The 17,525-nt window shown below is 60.9% G+C and overlaps 2 protein-coding genes across 2 annotated transcripts; both read right to left on the reverse strand.

The window, feature by feature from the left end:
- Nucleotides 1–146: 146 nt before the first annotated feature.
- On the reverse strand, nt 147–5,177 carry KRT17 (keratin 17). The gene is made up of 8 exons (XM_003996862.5): nt 4,675–5,177; nt 3,507–3,589; nt 2,972–3,128; nt 2,216–2,377; nt 1,671–1,796; nt 1,358–1,578; nt 1,209–1,234; nt 147–375 (listed from the first exon to the last, which is right to left on the reverse strand). Exons 1-8 carry the CDS (start codon nt 5,104–5,106, stop codon nt 281–283), a joined length of 1,302 nt encoding a protein of 433 aa, XP_003996911.1. The 5' UTR covers nt 5,107–5,177; the 3' UTR covers nt 147–280.
- A 1,806-nt stretch (nt 5,178–6,983) lies between these two features.
- Nucleotides 6,984–13,772, reverse strand: LOC101088377 (keratin, type I cytoskeletal 42). The gene is made up of 8 exons (XM_003996938.4): nt 13,164–13,772; nt 11,280–11,362; nt 10,996–11,152; nt 9,701–9,862; nt 8,983–9,108; nt 8,508–8,728; nt 7,415–7,464; nt 6,984–7,292 (listed from the first exon to the last, which is right to left on the reverse strand). The coding sequence occupies exons 1-8, from the start codon at nt 13,680–13,682 to the stop codon at nt 7,195–7,197; spliced, it is 1,416 nt and encodes a 471-aa protein (XP_003996987.3). The 5' UTR covers nt 13,683–13,772; the 3' UTR covers nt 6,984–7,194.
- Between the last annotated feature and the right edge of the window lie 3,753 nt (nt 13,773–17,525).

A 17,525-nucleotide genomic window follows, 5' to 3' on the forward strand; every position in this document is an offset into this window, starting at 1 on the left:
AAGCCCTGCCCAGACCTACGCTTTATCCCGATCCTAGACCACCCTTGACCTCCATGTCAACAACAGTTGGTGTCCACGGACTTTTCCCCCAGTTCACCCATTGCTCACTAGGGCCACCTCAGTGGCTACAATCAGGATGAATTCCATATGAGTCAACAAGCTTTATTGGTCAGGCAAGGGGTTATGGAAAAGGGACTAAGCCAGGAGTTGAGGCTGGGGAATCCAGAGGCTACAGGGTCAGTGGGGGAGCCTGGGGGGCTGGCCAGGAGGAGCAGAGTTCTCAGCGGGTGGTCTGGTGGACCTGCTCGCGGGAGGAGATGACCTTGCCATCCTGGACCTCTTCCACAATGGTGCGCACCTGGCGTGTGGTCACGGCTGCAGGAGACAGACACTCCGAGGTGGGGTGGGGGCCGAGAAACCCTGGCTCAGCCCCCAGTTCCCTGAGTAGAGCTAGCTCTCCCGCCACAGCCATTTGCGGTCCCTGCCTCTTCTCACCTCTCAGTATCACATCCAGACACTCGTCCCTCCTGCTCTTGCCACTCCCTGTCACATCCCCTCCCTGTGGCAGTGCCCCTGTAGGAGTCCAGCTTCCCAGATGGGAGGTTTGATCCTGACCCACTGTGTCCTTCAGCAAGACTGGGTGCTACCCAATGGGGTCTATCTCTATTTCTCTGCAGTCTCCAGGGCATGGGCTAGGCTCCTGTCTCCTTCATCTCCAGACTGGGATCTCCAAGACAAGAACCAGGTCCGCATCACCCCCATTAGACTAGATTCCCTGGGGCCAGGATCTTATCTTTCCCATCACACTGGGATCTAGAAGGCAAGGACCATGTCCCTTTCTCCCTTCAGACTACAGATCCCACGGTCAGGACTGCTCATCTGTAAGGTTCTCAAGAACAAAGACCACGAGAGACCATGTCCCTAATCTCCCCGTCAGAGGAGAGTCTCCAGGGCTAGGACCGGTTCTGCCCCAATCAAACTAGGATCTCTAGGGTAAGAACCATCTCTCTGCCCTGCCCCCATCAGACTAGTGTCTCCCTCATCTGATTCCCTTGAGCATCAGTCCTGAGCCCGAACAGGTCCCTTTCTACACACACCCCTACTGAGGATCAGCCGTCACTCCCTGCAGGTCCTGGGACTCTCCCCAGCAATGAGCAGATGGGTGGCCTGCCCCGTGCACCCCCACCCTCAGCTACCGAGATCCTTACGTTCTTTGGGCTTGTAGTGAGTCAGGCTGGAGAAAAAAAAAGAGAGAGAGAGAGAGAAGGAGGAGATTAGATTTGGGTCTGAGAGTTCCACCCCCACTCCAGACCCCCAGCCCCTGGCCCCTGGCCCCTGGCCCCCCGCCCCCACTCACTGGGCATCCTCGCCCTCCAGCAGGCGGCGGTAGGTGGCGATCTCCTGCTCCAGCCGCGTCTTCACGTCCAGCAGGATCTTGTACTCCTGGTTCTGCTGCTCCATCTCGCAGCGCAGCTGGGCCAGCTGCTCCTCCACGCTGCCGATCAGCCCCTGGATCTGGGCCAGCTGCACGCAGTAGCGGTTCTCTGTCTCAGCCAGGCTACCTTCCAGGGATGCTTTCTGCAGGAAGACAGGAGGCTCAGGGGTCAGCAAGGGGGGTCAGTGCCCCCTCCAGGGTCCCTGGTGCACCCCAGGCCTGGCAGCTCCCCTACCATGCTGAGCTGGGACTGCAGCTCGATCTCCAAGGCCTGCATGGTGCGCCGGAGCTCGGAGATCTCGCTCTTGCCGCTCTGCACCAGCTCGCTGTTGGTGGCCACCTCGCGGTTCAGCTCCTCTGTCTGCAGACAGGACACAGGAGAGTGCAGCGTGAGCTTGGGATCCCTTCTCCAAGTCAGATGACACCCACGGCCTCCGTATGATCAGCCCAGGGCCCATGCTGTGCCCACACAGGCACCTGGGGCTCTCCCCACCCCCCATAACTCCCCTGGACACGGTCCCCTTCCTGATCTCCGCTGGGCCTCTCAGCCCCCTCCCAAACCTAACTGTAGGGGCAGTGTGCCTTCTCACCAGCATCCCACTTTCCAAAGCCCAGAAACCTCCTGGCCTGTTGATGCAATGGGTGACCCTGATCCCATGGGGTCGATATGGCTCACTGAGGATAGGGCACCCCCAAGATGCCAGGTACCGGGCATCAGTCGGGATTCAGTCCTTGCCCCCCATCCGCTGGGACAGGCCTCCAGCCCGCAGCAGCTCCCACCTTGCTGAAGAACCAGTCCTCTGCGTCCTTGCGGTTCTTCTCCGCCATCTTCTCATACTGGTCGCGCATCTCAGACAGGATTCGGCTCAGGTCCACGCCAGGGGCGGCGTCCATCTCCACGTTGATCTCACCACCCACCTGGCCTCGCAGGGCGTTCATCTCCTGTGGGGGAGGGGGGTGTGGGTGTGGGCATGCGGAGCTGTCCTGCTCTCTCACTCTCCAGACCCCTCCCAAGGAGCTCCCCTTCATTCTGCCTCTACCCCCTGCCCCTCCTGTTGACTCTTGTTCATCTGCTCTGCATGGGCTCTGCCTCCGCCATCAGACTGGAGGTTCCCTAAGGACAGGTTCTATGCCCCCCCATTAGACTCTCCAAAGGGCTCTCCAAAAATAAAATCTAATTCTTAGGCCAGTACACCTAAGACATCCCCTTGAATTCCCAAACTTCCACATAGGGTCCAGGTTCAAGGGTTTGGGCTAGAACAAGGAGACCTCCTCACCGACCCCTTGTCCTCTTGAGGAAGGCCAGGATGGGGAGAAGGGGCCTCTGCGGACCCTGGGAGGGTCCCCAGATTCAGGGAAACAAGGTGGTACATGGAAGGGACTAGGGGTCAGGGCTCCACAAACAGGGCTGCCCCAGAAGGTGACCAGCCCTGGAGCACCTGCTCTGTGCTCTTCCCTCGGTCCCGGCCCTGGCACAGCCCCAGAACCCTGCCACCCCCTCCGCAGCCTTTTTGACCTGCTGCCCCACCACCTCACCTCCTCGTGGTTCTTCCGCAGGTAGGCCAGCTCCTCCTTGAGGTTCTCGATCTGCATCTCCAGGTCGGCCCTGGCCAGGGTCAGCTCGTCCAACACCCTGCGCAGGCCATTGGTGTCAGCCTCCACACTCACCCGCAGGGCCTGCTCCGTCTCAAACCTGCAAAAGGAAACAGAGACTTAGTCTCGATGCTTGGACCCACAGGCAGGCCCAGGTCCTGGCCAGCATCCGGCCTCTGCTGGTGAGGCACCGTGGAGGTGGGGGTGTGGAGCGGAAGCAGAATGCCGCCTCAGGGCCCTGGGACCCTGCGGGGCCAAGCCCCACCCCCACCGGGCTTCTAGCTTCTCTTCTCTGCCTCCTGCCTCGCCTCCCTCTCTCTGCCTAAGCCCAGCGGCCTTCAGAATTTGCTGCATTTGCCACATCCATGACTAAGCGGTGGACTCCCCCACCCCAGCTCCTGGCCCTTGCCATAGCAACTGCGGTCCTGGGGTAGGGAGGGGGGCCCCGGTTCCTCCCAGCCCCCTGGCCAGGGCTCACTTGGTGCGGAAGTCATCAGCTGCCAGGCGGGCGTTGTCAATCTGCAGCAGGATGTTGGCATTGTCCACGGTGGCCGTGAGGATCTGGGGAGACGGGAAAGTGGTAAGGCCGTCGGTAAGGAGTAGCTCAGCCCAGACCAGGGTTCTGAGATGGATCTTCCTGCCTGGAGGCCAGGATGTGGCTGTCTTCAGGAAGGCTCTCTTCCTGCCCAGCCGCTCACCTTTACCAGGCAGTAATTGGTGGCAGAGGAGGGGCCGGCAGGGGTCTGAGGCACTGAAGCTTGCCTCCTCTCCCCACCCCCAGACCTGCCTCCTCCCACAAGGACCCCCATGCCAGGCTCCCTTCAACCAGAGCAGGCAGCCAGCTGGGAGTGCCCAGCTGGGAAGAGAAGAATGGGAGAGATCCCCTGGGGCAGAAGGTGTCCCAGAATCCCAGACAGAGCGACAGATGTGAACAACCCCCTCATTTTACAATTGGGGAGATGGTGCCCCTGAGAGGCTCCCCCAAAAGGCCCCTACAAGAGCCCTCACCAACGAGTAGTTCCAAATCAGAAGTCATGACCCCTGTTGGGCCCAAACCCCAGACTCCAGCAGGCAGCTCTGCCCTTGGAGGTCTGCTGAACCCCATTCTTGAGGGGACAGTGGGAGGGATGGGGAAGCCAGAAAAATCCCCAAGTAAGACACACAGAGGCCTTCCTGAGGTCCCGCCCCCTGTCTCCACCTCCCCCTCCCAGCAGGTGCCGTCTTGAACTCACTAGATCCCTCACCCCACCATCACCCAAAATCCCCCTCTTGCTTCAAGACGAGAGATGCCCACGTAGCTGGCAGCCCATGGGCCCAGCCTCTACGCGCATCCACTCATCTTATCCTCCAATGACATGAGGGGGCGGCAACAAGCTCTGTGATGAGGAAACTGAGGCTCAGAGGAGCTCCATGAGGCTCACTTGTCCCTGGCCCAGACTGCTGCCCCCCCCCGTAAAGGGGAATGTGGGCCACACAGTGGCTCCAAGGTGGGTTCCCAGAGGCCAACCCAGAGCCAAGCTGTCCTCGGCTCCCTGAGAGCCCGTGGCAGCCCCCTAGGCTGACTCCAGGCCATGGTCAAGGATACCAGATGGGGGGGGAGGAGAAGCCATGCCCCCCAAAGGCTCTGTCCCACCAGCAGGCCCTACCTTGTTCTTCAGGTCCTCGATGGTCTGGTAGTAGTGGCTGTAGTCACGGGCGGGCCCCGGGGCCTGCTTCTGGTACCAGTCCCGGATCTTCACCTCCAGCTCAGTGTTGGCCTCCTCCAGGGCGCGCACCTTGTCCAGGTAGGAGGCCAGCCGGTCGTTGAGGTTCTGCATGGTGGCCTTCTCCCCACCCGCCAGCAGCCCGTCCACGGCCCCAAAGCTGCCGCCGTAACCACTGCCAGAGCCAAAGCTGTAGCAGCTCGAATAGCTGCTGCCCCCGAGGGCACTGCCCAGGCCCCCCGCAGACCCCAGCCTGCAGGAGCCAGGGCCCAGGCTGCCAGACAGCCGGCAGGAGGTGCGGGACGAGCCGCCCCCCAGGCCAGAGGAGCCCTTGATGGAGCTGGAGGAGGTGAACTGGCGGATGGTGGTGGTCATGGTGGCAGCGGCGGGTGGCAGGCAGGCACAGAGCAAGAGGGCGAGAGAGGAGAGAGGTCCGAGGTGCGTGTGGCTGCCGGGACTCGCCCGCCGCCTTTATAGATCGACAAGTGGGCGTAGCGATTACAACAGGCTCGCTCCTCTGTTTCCATTCTCCTGAGCTTTCATCACTGCTGGCTGCCCGCCAGCTCCCAGGTGGCTGCCGGCCCCCTCCCCTCCCACCATCGGGGCTCTGCCTCATTTCCCCGAACCCCCGTGCTGGGTGTCTGCGCGAGTGCATGTCTCTGGTCTCAGGCCTGTCACCTGTGATTCAGGCAGGCCCTCCAGCTATGCTTTCCCATGACCTAATACGGAGAAGAGGAGAAGCAGGACGTCACCGTCACCGGGCCCTCCCAGGCAGCTGCCACCCCAGCCCAGCCCACCGGGCCCCCGTGTCTGGCAGGGAAACCGGTCGGGGAACCAGGCAGACCCCAGCCTGAGGCCGGTCTCCTTCACCACATGCCACACCACAGTCCTGGCCCGGGGCTGGGTGCTGGGGAGAGGGTGAGGACTGAGACCCTGTCCCACCTTGGACACTGGACTTAAGCCCACTAGGCTCACCACACAACACAGCGACTCTCAGGTTACCACCCCATTTTACAGATAAGGAAACTTCGAGAGGGATAGTGTCCCGCTGGCCCATCTGACCGCAGAACCGGGCTGGCAGGGCTCCTGCTTCCTTCATCCCCGGTGTGCCACAGAGCCCAACACTTCCCACAGCCCCCGACACGCTGCCCCCGCCCTCTGCAGAGCCCTGGCACCAGCCCCAGGAGCTGTGATTCCATCTGGCCACACTGCCCCTATCCCTGGAAACCCCAGGGACCCAGCCTGCCCCTCTAACCTTTCCCCACCTCCCTCCTGGGCCAGGGTGGGCAAGGAAGAGCTTAAGTGGCGAGCCGGGGGTGGGGGGGTTGGGGGGTGGGGGGAGACCCTCCCTGTGAAAGGACGGCTGTGCCCCTGGCCACTCTCCTTATCCCTCCTGTACCCAAAGAGGCCTCAGGGTGAGGTGAGGGGCAGCCACCTCAAGAGCCGGCCAGATGGAAATATAAAGGACACTGCCTAAGGGTCTTCCTGAGAACCCCCAGCGAGTCCTTCCCACCCCGAAGCCTCCCCCAAAAGCCCACCCCAGTCCTCTCATGGGGCTCCCACCCGCCCTGCCCACCACCCTCAGCCTAGCCCTGGGTCCCAGGGTCCCGGCAGGCTCGCTGAATGGAATGTGGCCGTGTCCCAGATTGCTGATGGCTTCCGCTTCCCAGGCAGGCCCAGACATCCCCTCCTAGCAGCTGAGAGAGATTCCCCAACAGCCCGGCAGCTGCCAAGCCACCAGAGCAAACAGGACGCCCCCCACGCTCACACACACAGCAGCCACCCCGCCCCACAGACTCCCCGAGCTGGGCCAAGCTGGTTTCCTGGGCTGGCCGTGCCACCGCCACCCCCTCTCGCCCATCAACACCTTGGACCATGCCTTTAGAAAGCCCCCTTGCCCAGCCCTTCTCCCTCTGATCTTGAACCCAGACCTGCCCCAGGGTGAGGCAGGGAGTTCTCTAGAAGGGGTGTGGTTCCCCAGAAATTCTATGGGGCCCTCCTGCGGACCAGCCCATGGGGACCCACGGGCTGATTCTTAGAAACTTTCCCAGCTCCATGTGCTCTCCCATCCCTTTGCCCTCAATCTCCTGCCTTCTTCCCTCTGGCCTCCCGGGAGCCCCCCAGGCCTGGATGAGGCAGACAGAACAGGTTTGCAGGTGACAAGTGTCACCCAAGCCCTCAAACTGTTCTCCTCCCCAGTCCCTCAGCACACACCACCCCAAGCCAATGACTGGGCCAGATCACACGAGGCATTGAACTTCAGGCAAAGCTTTAATAGCAGACACTGGGGCAATTCTAGGAGGACCCTCGGTGAGGGGCTGCAGGAAACAGATACAGAAAGGCAACAGCTCTTGGCTGGTGGCCCAGATGGGCACTCAGGGTGCGGCACTAGCATGCTGGGAGCCCAAGGCGATGGCTCCCCCGTGACCCTCGAGGCTGGGCTGTCACAGGTGGAAAGGGGCCTCAGTGTGTGGAGCGGTGGACCTGCTCGCGGGAGGAGACCACCTTGCCATCCTGGACTTCCTCCATAATGGTGCGCACCTGGCGGGTGGTCACTGTGGCTGCAGGCGGTGGAGGAGGGGGCACAGGAAATCTCAGGCCCGAGCCCTTCCCCCAGTCTCCCGCACAGATGGGTCCCCGGCTTCTCCCCACTCCCTTCGGGCCAGACAGGGCAGGCTCTTACCTTCCCGGGTGGGCTGTGAGATCAGGGAAGAGGAGTACTGGGTGGCCAGGCTGCAGGGAGGGAGAGGGAGACCTGTCAGTGCAGGGGTGCGGGCCAGGAGCCCGGCCCCGTGGAGAAGGAGCGGCTGGGGAGGACTAGGGCGAGGGGAGAGAGGTCCCAGCAAACCAGAGAGAAATCACAGCTGAGAATACCACAAGGGTCAAAGGGCATCGGCCCCGTGGGCAGGACTAAGGAAAGGGGATACCCCCACAGGAGGCCCAGAGGCACTTTGTGGCTAACCAGGGATTTACAAGGAGAAGCTGAGCAAGTGGTTTTTCCATATCCCAAAGGGCCCAACAAACAGACTCTCTTAAAGCGGGAGAGAGAGTGGTTAGACTATAGGTGCGCTTTGCCATCGTCAGGGAGCAAAAAGCCGGAATGTGTGACTTAGCATGGAGATTCCAGGACATTCTCAGCCCCTTTACACTGGGGCCCGGATGTACCCTCCCAGCTCCAAGCCAGATCACCACCCACCCGGCTCCTTATCCCATCCCGGGTAATGGCATCACCAGCCAGTCATCAGAACCAGAAACCCAGGGTCATCGTCCTCCGCTCCTTTGTGGGCTCACTCAACACGTGTTGCGTCCCGCCAGGGAGCCACGCTCGCCCCCACGTCCAGGCATCTAGCGCTGCTGTTTTAAACTACAACACATCCTCTCCACACACCACCTGCCTCTCCCTGCCCTCCACCCCCACCTTACAGCAGGGCTTCTCTGGCCCGACTCCCTGCTCCTGCCTCCTGACAGACAGGTCTCCCTGCCCCCACCGGGGCCCTTCTGATGCATTTCTCCCTAAGCAGCCAGAGCGAACGTTCTAAGACATCTCGATGATAGTACCACTCCTCTGTGCAAAATCCCTCCGTGGCTCCCCGTTTCCCACACCGTCTAGTCCAGACGCTTTCATTCGGCCTTCAATGCTCCTCACAGCGGGACCCCTGCCAGTATCTGCCAGTGTCACCTCCTGCAGACCTCTGCACCTCCCCAGCACAAACGTCCCTGCCTGGATGCAGCGGCCCCCGACCCACCCAAGCGTGTGCCCCAGTGCCCCCACTCACTGGGCGTCCTCGCCCTCCAGCAGGCGGCGGTAGGTGGCGATCTCTTGCTCCAGCCGTGTCTTCACGTCCAGCAGTACCTGGTACTCGTTGTTCTGTCGCTCCATGTCACAGCGGAGCTCACACAGCTGCTGCTCGATGTTGCTGATGAGCCCCTGCAACTGGGCCAGCTGGGCCCCGTAGCGGGCCTCGGTCTCCGCCAGGCTGCCCTCCAGCGATGCTTTCTGTGGGCCAAAGCACGGGTGGCTGGGTGAGACCCAGCTGGGACCCTTCTCCAGGGCGCAGCACCCAGAAGGGGGACGCATCCGCGTGGGTTTGCGGGTGCCGCCAGCACCATGGGGCAGTAACAGAGGCAGAGAGGGACCCATGTGGAGTGACAGGCTGGGTGGGGATTTCGGGTCCTCCGAATGGAAGTCTAGGAGGCTGGGCCCACCCTGGGGTGACGGGTACAGGCCAGGGAGGGGGTCGGAGGCCCTACCATGCTGAGCTGGGACTGCAGCTCAATCTCCAGATTCTGCACGGAGCGGCGGAGCTCCGTGATCTCCGTCCTGCTGCTCTGCAGGGCCTCGGTGTTGGTGGCCACCTCACGGTTCAGCTCCTCCGTCTGGAAGGTTGTTGGTGGGGGGGGGGGGTGCACAGGGGCTTGAGAAGGCTTGCAGAGGTGGGGCAGAGGACAGGGTCCACCTCCGAGCCCTGACCTCCCCGACCTGCTCCCCCAGCCCCTCCCTGGCTCTGGGGGCTGCAAACACACCCGCACACAGACACCCTCTGTGCCCATCCTGGGACTCAGTGGACGCACCGTGCTTTGCAGTCAATAGTCCTACTGAGCACTGCGCAAAAACAGCTTTTACTCTCTTTGTGCCTGTTACTGTCCTGGGTACTGTAGCTGCTAGGTGTGTGTTTACTAAGGGCATGAGGTATTCATCCAAACACACACATACCTACAAATAGGCTGGGGGAAGCCCCAGACAGGGATGACGGGCCCTGGATCCGTTCCCCAGGCCGCAGCGTGGCTTGTGTGAGCCTGAGGCCCCTCTGAGCCCCACAGTCTGCATCTGGACATGAGCAGTGGGTCCAACTGGTTTCCAAAGGCCCTTCCAGCTGGGACAGCTGTGATCTGCAAGTTTTCCAGCCTGTTCTCAGGACCCAGCACACGTATGGAGCAAGTTCACACTTGCTCACACACGGCCACCCACCTTGCTGAAGAACCAGTCCTCGGCGTCCTTGCGGTTCTTCTCCGCCATCTTCTCGTACTGGTCGCGCATCTCGTTCAGGATGCGGCTCAGGTCCACGCCGGGGGCGGCGTCCATCTCCACGCTGACGTCCCCGCCCACCTGGCCTCTCAGAGCGTTCATTTCCTGGGCAAGAGCAGAACAGGAGCTCACCAGGGCCATCCCAGGGAGAGACCCTGGGGCCGGGCCTCTCTCCCTCAGGGAGATGGGTACCAATGACCGACAGACACAGACAGACAGCCCAGTGGCTCCTCCCCTTGAAGATGGAGGTGGATGTGATCCTGTCTTGAACATGCAGGGCTGTGAATATGGACCATCTCCCCCAACTCTCACTCAGAGATGGACTTTGCCCAGTTCCAATGTGTGCGGGGCGAGGAGAGACGGTAACTCCCCAGCCCGTCAGGGGATGAGCCGGGACAGCCTCACTCACCTCCCTGACCACCCGCCTCGTCCCCTGCCCCCAACCGCACAGGGGAAGCAGTCCCGTGCTGGCATCTGCAGAACCAGGACTTGCTAGGAGATGTTAATCTGCTGGGGCGGGGACGCAATCTGTATGACCAGCCTCAAAGCCAAGTGGAGACGCTTTCTGGGCTCCTGCTTCTCCAAGATTAGACTCCCCTAGCGTGGGCCAGCCCAGAGGTTGGCCCAGAAGGAAGCCGGAGGCTCATTAGCCCCCCTACAGGGTCTGGGATCCTGACCCTTGGGCTGAGCCTTAGGGTCTATAGGACTCCAAGACTCTCTGAAAAAGAGAGGTGGGAGAAGGTGGCAAAGCGGTGGCGTCAGACGTGGGTGTGGCTATGGGTCAGAAAGACCTGTGCAGCTCTGGATAAATCCCTTCACCTCTCTGAGCCTCAGTCTCTTTACTGGTGAGGGAAGGAAAGACCACCCTTCTCCCAGGGCCACTGTCAGTATCAGCTGAGATAATTGCCATGAATCACTTGTAATGTGCTGAGCAGATTTTGGTTGTTGTTATGACTATCACTATTACAATTAATTAGAGTAATTAGCATGCGTGTTCTTAGACTGATTTGCTCATCAGATAGTTAACTGCCACCATTCAATAGGTCGTGCCTTGAGGGACAAGGGAAGTATCTTTGGGGGGAGAGGGTCCTCCAGGCCTCGTGCAGGGCCCCCTGAGGGTCTCCCAGGTTCAGGGCCAGAACTAGACTGAGAGCATGGCCTTGGCCCAGGAAGATTTGGGAGCCCCGGCCTTGCTTGTTCGCAGGTGAGTTCCTCCTACACTTCCAGGACAGCCTCACCTCCTCGTGGTTCTTCTTCAGGAAGGCCAGCTCCTCTTTGAGATTCTCGATCTGCATCTCCAGGTCGGCCCTGGCCAGGGTCAGCTCGTCCAGCACCCTGCGCAGCCCATTGGTGTCGGCCTCCACGGTCATCCTCAGGTTCAGCTCAGTCTCGTACCTGGAAAGGGTGGAGGCATGAGCCAAGGAGCGCCCCAGGACACCCCCTTGTACGCACAGAGAGCTCTGGTGTGCAGAGCCGGGCCCAACACCCGCCCCCGGGGACAGCCCTGGAGGCGCAGGCTCACTTGTTGCGGAAGTCATCAGCTGCCAGACGGGCATTGTCGATCTGCAGCACCAAGCTGGCATTGTCGATGGTGGCCGCCAGGATCTGGGAGGCACAGTGGGCTGGGTGAGCAAGCACCCTGGGAAGGCCCCGCAACACCCTTCTTGCAGCCCCTTTGGAGAGTGGACCAGATAGAGGAGATGAGGGCCCCGCAATCTCCCCCTCGGGGCACCCTGCGAGAGGGCCCACAGAGTGGTGGGGGCGCAGTGCCCAGGCACAGGTAACCATGAGGTCAGGAGAGACCCATAATATTCCCGTGGACCTCACTCTCTCTTCCCCAACTGAGATCACCTCTAGGCTCGGTTGCCCCCTCCTCCAGGAAGCCCTCCTCCACACACCCCATGTGTGTCCCTCCTTCCGGTCACACCTCCTCCCTGCCCATCTCCTTCACAACACTTCTCCCAACTGTGATTTTCTCCACAACTTTTTTGGTCATTTCCTCCACTGGACTCAGCTCCAGGGGGACAAGGCCATATCTGTATCACTCTCTTCGGAATCCCTAGCCCTGGGCAAAGTACCTGGCCCAGAGTCAGCCCCCAAGAAACATTGGTTTAATTAGGCAATTAATTCATTAATTAACAAGATTATGACCAGCCCCACCTCAAACCTAAAGCAAAGTTCTCTCTTCCCCCACGGTCACCTGAGTGGTTGAAATGAGAGCAGGGAAGGGGCTCTGGAGGGGGCAGAGGTCAGTTATTATTACTGCTGCTGTCACTGTTATCGTCAGAAAAGCTGAGAGGCTGTCCTCACCAGAGCCATGTGGGCGGAAGGAGAGGGAGGCCCCTAAATGCTGCCCAGAGGGAGGAGAGAGGAGGTCTTAGTGGAGGTGGCAGATGAGCTGGGAAGAATCTGGAAGCTTTTAAGGCTGAGGGCTGATGTGCAGAAGGTGTAAGAGGAAGCAGCCTCAGCAGCCAAAAAGTAGCTCCAATAGCCTCGTTCTGGGCCTCAGAGTCCCCTTCGGGGCCCTGTGAAGTGACCCTGGGTCTCCATTTCCAGAGTGAGCCCAAGGGCCAATTTGTTACCCATCCTTGGCCTCAGTGGCCTACAGACCCGTCTCCTACCCACCTCTCTGCTCAGGAGGCTGATTGGGCCTAGCAAGGGGCCCTTGTGAAAACCCCTGAGGGGCCCAGTGACTCAGAGGGGCGGAGGCCTGATGCTCGGGCACAGGGGGGTTGTGGTGAGGAGCTGGCTGACCCCGAAGCTTGGAACGCTGACTCACCAGGGCTCCCCTGGGTTCCCTGCTGCTCAGACCAAGGCCCATATCTGATCTGGCACTCCCAGTCGTTCTGCTTCCAGGGGGCAATTGCAGGAATTCCCTTCCTGGCCGAGGTCCCGGGAAGGAGCAGACAAAGCCCCTCACAGGGCAGCACCAGACCTGGCTCCCTACCAGGAAAGAGCAGGCCCCAGCCTGGCCTCCCCTAAACATCCCGGCATTTCTTTTAGCTCTCACCTGCCTCGGGGTGGCGCGGGCTGCAGCACCAAAGGACCCTCCGGGGCGGGTCTCGTGCAGAAGACCCAGGCACCCCGTTCACAGAATGCCAAGGCCGTGCTCTTAGAGGTCATGAGCATGTGGGTATGTGTTGTGTTCTCCTTCAGACTCACTTAATCCCTTCCCTTGGGAGCTTCCAGTCTGAGCAGGAAGACATAGCTCCTTCCCTCAGGGACCCCCAGAGTGACTTTCCATGGTCATGCCAGTGAGGGAGTGAATGAAGGAAGGAACCGATGAATGATGGAGACCCAGGGCAGAGAAGAAATGTTGGAAAAGGTCCAAAGTTGGGAGGGAGGGAGTCAGAAGCAGGTAGTAAGGACACAAGGCAGAGGGCAGGGAGCTGGCTGGTCCACACACCTTGTTCCTCAGGTCCTCGATGGTCTTGAAGTAGGGGCTGTAGTCGCGGGCGGGCCCCGGCCCCTGCTTCTGGTACCAGTCCCGGATCTTCACCTCCAGGTCGGCGTTGGCCTCCTCCAGGGCACGCACCTTGTCCAGGTAGGAGGCCAGCCGGTCGTTGAGGTTCTGCATGGTCTCCTTCTCGCTGCCCCCCAGCAGGGCGTCCGCGGCACCAAAGCCGGAGCCGAAGCCCGCGCCGAAGCCGGAGCCGAAGCCTGCGCCGAAGCCGGAGCCGGAGCCGAAGCCCCCGCCCAGGCTGCAGGTGTAGCCCCCGCCGTAGCCGCCCCCCAAGCCCACCGAGAAGCGGGATGAGGTGACCGACATGTTGCCACAGCTGCCGGCTCCCAGGAGGCTGGGGGCCCGGCAGGCGCCCCCCACACGAACCGAGGACACCCGAGAGAACCCCCCACCCGGCACACACAGGCCCTTGACGGAGCCGGAGGTTGAGAACTGGCGGATGCTGGTGGTGGTGGCAGCCATGGTGTCCACAAGTCAGGAGCAGGGTCTGGTCTGGACAGAGACCCCAGGCAGCTCTTTATAGCCAGGCTAAAACGGGGCTGGGCCCCCGGCCCTTGAAGTCAGAGCCAAAACCCCAGCCATGTAATTTATTTCCCTACCGGCCGCCCAGGGCCTGGGGCTCAGGCTGGACATGCCGAGTGCATCCCCCGGGCCCCATCCCCTGCCAGCGCCTGGCCTGGACAGGTGGCCTCTTAGCAGCCCATTGTCTGTTGGAAAACAAAGGTGGCGTTGGAGCCGCAGCCCCGGGGTAGGGTGAACCTCCATTCTCGGCCACAATTAGGCAGCTGAGCTCATCCTTGGGGGCAGTCCGGAGAACCCAGCCCTGGGAGCCAGACAGGGCCTAGAACAAGGCTCCACAAGCCTGGAGCACGGAGGCTGGTCTGGCCCCCCAACCAGCATTCCTGAGCCCCAGGGAGAGGGTGGAAAGATCTGGGATGACACCCTCTCCTAGGTACAATGTGGCCCTGAGAGAGCACACGCACCGCCCCCCCCCCCCCCGCCCCCAGACCGAAGGAGAGAATCAGCCTCTACTTGAGGGATTCCCCCAGCTGATCAATCCACGTCTGCGGGAGGGGACACAGCCCCTGGCCTGGGGGGATCGGGATCTGAGGGGAATAGACACTGCCGTTGGCCTGAGGAAGCTTTGGATCCAAGCCTCACAGGAAGTCAATTCACAAGCCTGTTCCCTCCTTTGTAAAATGGGGGTCATTCCTGCCTCCCGTGGTCTTTGAGGGAATCTGGAGAGGTGGTGGCATCAGTGAAGCTGGGGGTGGACTCAGGAGTTTGAGAGCAGAGGGAGAAAAACGAAGCAGAGAGTTAGGGTGACCGCTCCCGCTCATCCCCCCAGGAGCAAAGGAAGGCCACTCTGGAAGGGCTCCCTGGAGGAGGCGAAGCCAGATCTGTCTGTGCGGCTGGGCGTGTCCGCTAGCACTGCACCCAGGGGAGGGCCACCCCTGCGAGGGAGCAGAGCTGTCCCACTTCCTGGCAGCTGGCACCCGCCCGCCGCCCAACAAGAGATTACAGCCTAATCTCCTCGGCGCTAATGATTTAGGCACTGCCAGGACACTGGCGTCTACACCGGGCCTGTCTGAATGGGGAGCTTCCGGGGGTGGCCAGGGCCTGAGGGATGGGCAGGTGAGGGCGAACCTGGCTCCCATGCGGGTGGCCCGGGCTCTCAGCCCACACACGGGGACACAGAGGGAGTCAGGTTTTCCATGCAGGCCTCAGCAACGGGGCTGAGGCAGGCTGCTAGAAGGACTTCCTGCTTAGAAAGTGGGTGGCCTCCCAGGCGGCGATGTCTCCTTGCTTGGGAAGTGGGGACAGCACAAGCTATCTGGGAGAGAAGGGATGAGCCCCAGCCTAACCCTGCTCCAGCCCTGCCTGCGAAGTCCAGGGGTGCCCAGGGCTGCTGGAGGAGGATGGAGAGGGGGCTCAAAATCAAGGCGGGGGAGCAAGGTCAGACCTCCAGGGTTCTCTCTTCTCTCACAAGGTTAGACATCAGGGAGGACTTCCTGGCATTCCAGGATGGTCTCTAGGAAGGACCTGGGGTCACCTGAGTGGGCCAGAGACAGGCCCTATCCCAGCCGATCACCCTGTCACAGAATGACATGCAGTGAGACCCTCCCCATCCCTGCTGGAGCCACCCTCCCAAGGACACCCCCTCCCCCAGGAGCTAAGTGCCTTCCTCCCTCCAAGCAGCCTCACTGGGTTGTCTGCCTTCCACACTGAATCTGGAGCATGGCCAGGGGCCCTTCAGTGCCTCTCCCTAAAGCCCACAGCCCAGCCTTCACCCTACCTCCAAAGCTCCCAGACCCTAGTCTTGAGGTCCAGCTTCAGGGGGCAGAGAGTTTATTAACCTTCCTTCCTCCCTCCAAAATCACCAAGGCCTCATCTACCATCACCACCATTTGACCCCCCTCAAGCTCCCTCAGCCCTGACATCAGACCACATGCCAAGGTCTGGGCTTGCTTCCCCACACTGGTGATTCCCAGGCCTTCTGTCTCTGCTCTTTGGAGACTTTACTGTCTGTGGATCCCCCTAAGGCGCCCCAACCCAGAAAGGATTCACATGCTGAGGGATGGGCCCAGCCAGCCCCTATCCCTGAGTGAAAGGGCAGAGTTAGACCCCAGGAAGCTTCCCTGGCCCTCTGGAATGCATGACTATCCCTGGCCTAAGAGGACCTGGACATTCCACCCACACAGCTCAGGGACAGCCCTCGCCACATCTTCCCAGCAGTGCTATGAGGAAACTGAGGCACATGGCACTTGAGTGGCCAACACGCAGGTGGGGCGGGGCAGGGGGGCCCGGCATTAGCAGCAGAGCCGGGCCTGGGGCCGGGGCCGCAGCAGCTCCCACTCTCCCTGCCAGTTGGGGAAGGAAGGTCTGACAGGAGCCAGCCTGAAGGCTGCACAGAGGTCCTCTCGGCCGTGAGTCCTCCTGCCCGGGCCTGTCCTCCACCCCCGGCAGGGAGAGGCCCCTGGCAGCCGAACGGGCAGCACCAGACCCGCAGCCCCCGCAGTCGTCAGCAGCTTGGCCCACATGGAAGATGAGACGAAAAGGAGGAAGGGATCCAGCCCCAGAGGCTTCTGGGAGTCAAGCACAGTGGGAGAGGGGACCCGTGGACCCAGGGAATGACTGGGACAACTCCCCTCGTCCCCCACTGCCTTCACGCCAGCCCTAAGCTTGACTAACCCCACGGGCCCAGGGCCTCCTCTCCAGGGGTTGCTGAGAAGCCAGCAGGCTCAAGGGAGTAGAGACAGGCCTCGCCTCGGATCTGAGTGGGACCAGTGTGTGGGGAGAGGGTCCCTGAAACCACACCCACCCCTCTGATGTTGCTGGAAGGCTCAGAATGGAGAGTAACCTGGGGGCCCGGTATACAATTGATGTTCAATAAACACATATTAATAGGGAGCGTGGGCTGACTCAGACGAGCATGTGACTCTGATCTTTGGGTCATGAGTTCAAGCCCCATGTTGGGTGTACAGATTCCTTAAATATATAAATAAACTTAAAAAATAATGGGTGTGTATTAATACTGATAGAGGTCACGCGACATCTGCCCGGCTTCTTGGTTCCTCTAGGCTCCCAGCATTAACTGTCACCCCCGAGGACAGTGCCTGCACTTCACCCCCACTCAGAACCCAGAGCCCAGCTAGTACACAGCAGATGCTTTCTTTTTTTTTTTAATTTTTTTTAATGTTTATTTTTGAGAGAGACACACACAGTGCGAGTGGAGGAGGGGCAGAGAGAGAGGGTTAGGAGTCCAGGGTGGGGGGGTGATGCACCCAGCTGGGACCTTGGCTTGGCTGATGAGGAGAAGACCCCATATCCTTCAGGAATCCCAAAGATCTTCCTTCCACCTGTGACACCTGCCACTGGGGTACCTGTCTGCCCCTTTCCATATTCTACAGACACTGAGGCTTTATCACCTCTCCTCTGGGGGACCTTTGTCTGCAACGGGATAGGCAGAGCCACCAAGCAGCTCACAGGTCCCCCGCCTGGCCAGCCTGTCCTCAGAAGTGCACCTGCACCTAGCCACACCTGCCCTCAGCTGGAACCCTCCTCTTCCTCTATTGTTTCCTCAGCCTCTGTCCCGAGGCCCAAGGCCCCAGGACCACCCCCACCCAGATCCACCCACTGAGGACTTTTGTCCAGCTCCAAAGAGAGCCCCACCCTCCACTCCCGGGACTGTGGGACATGCAGAACATTCTTGGGGCTCCCGGGAGTCTCCTCCCAGTTAGGAAAGTCAGAGGTGGGTGTCCCTCAATGCCCCCTTACACACCAGGAGTCTCTGGGTGCTTTCTT

The sequence above is a fragment of the Felis catus genome, chromosome E1, assembly GCF_018350175.1.
Source record: "Felis catus isolate Fca126 chromosome E1, F.catus_Fca126_mat1.0, whole genome shotgun sequence".
Classification (NCBI taxonomy): domain Eukaryota; kingdom Metazoa; phylum Chordata; class Mammalia; order Carnivora; family Felidae; genus Felis; species Felis catus.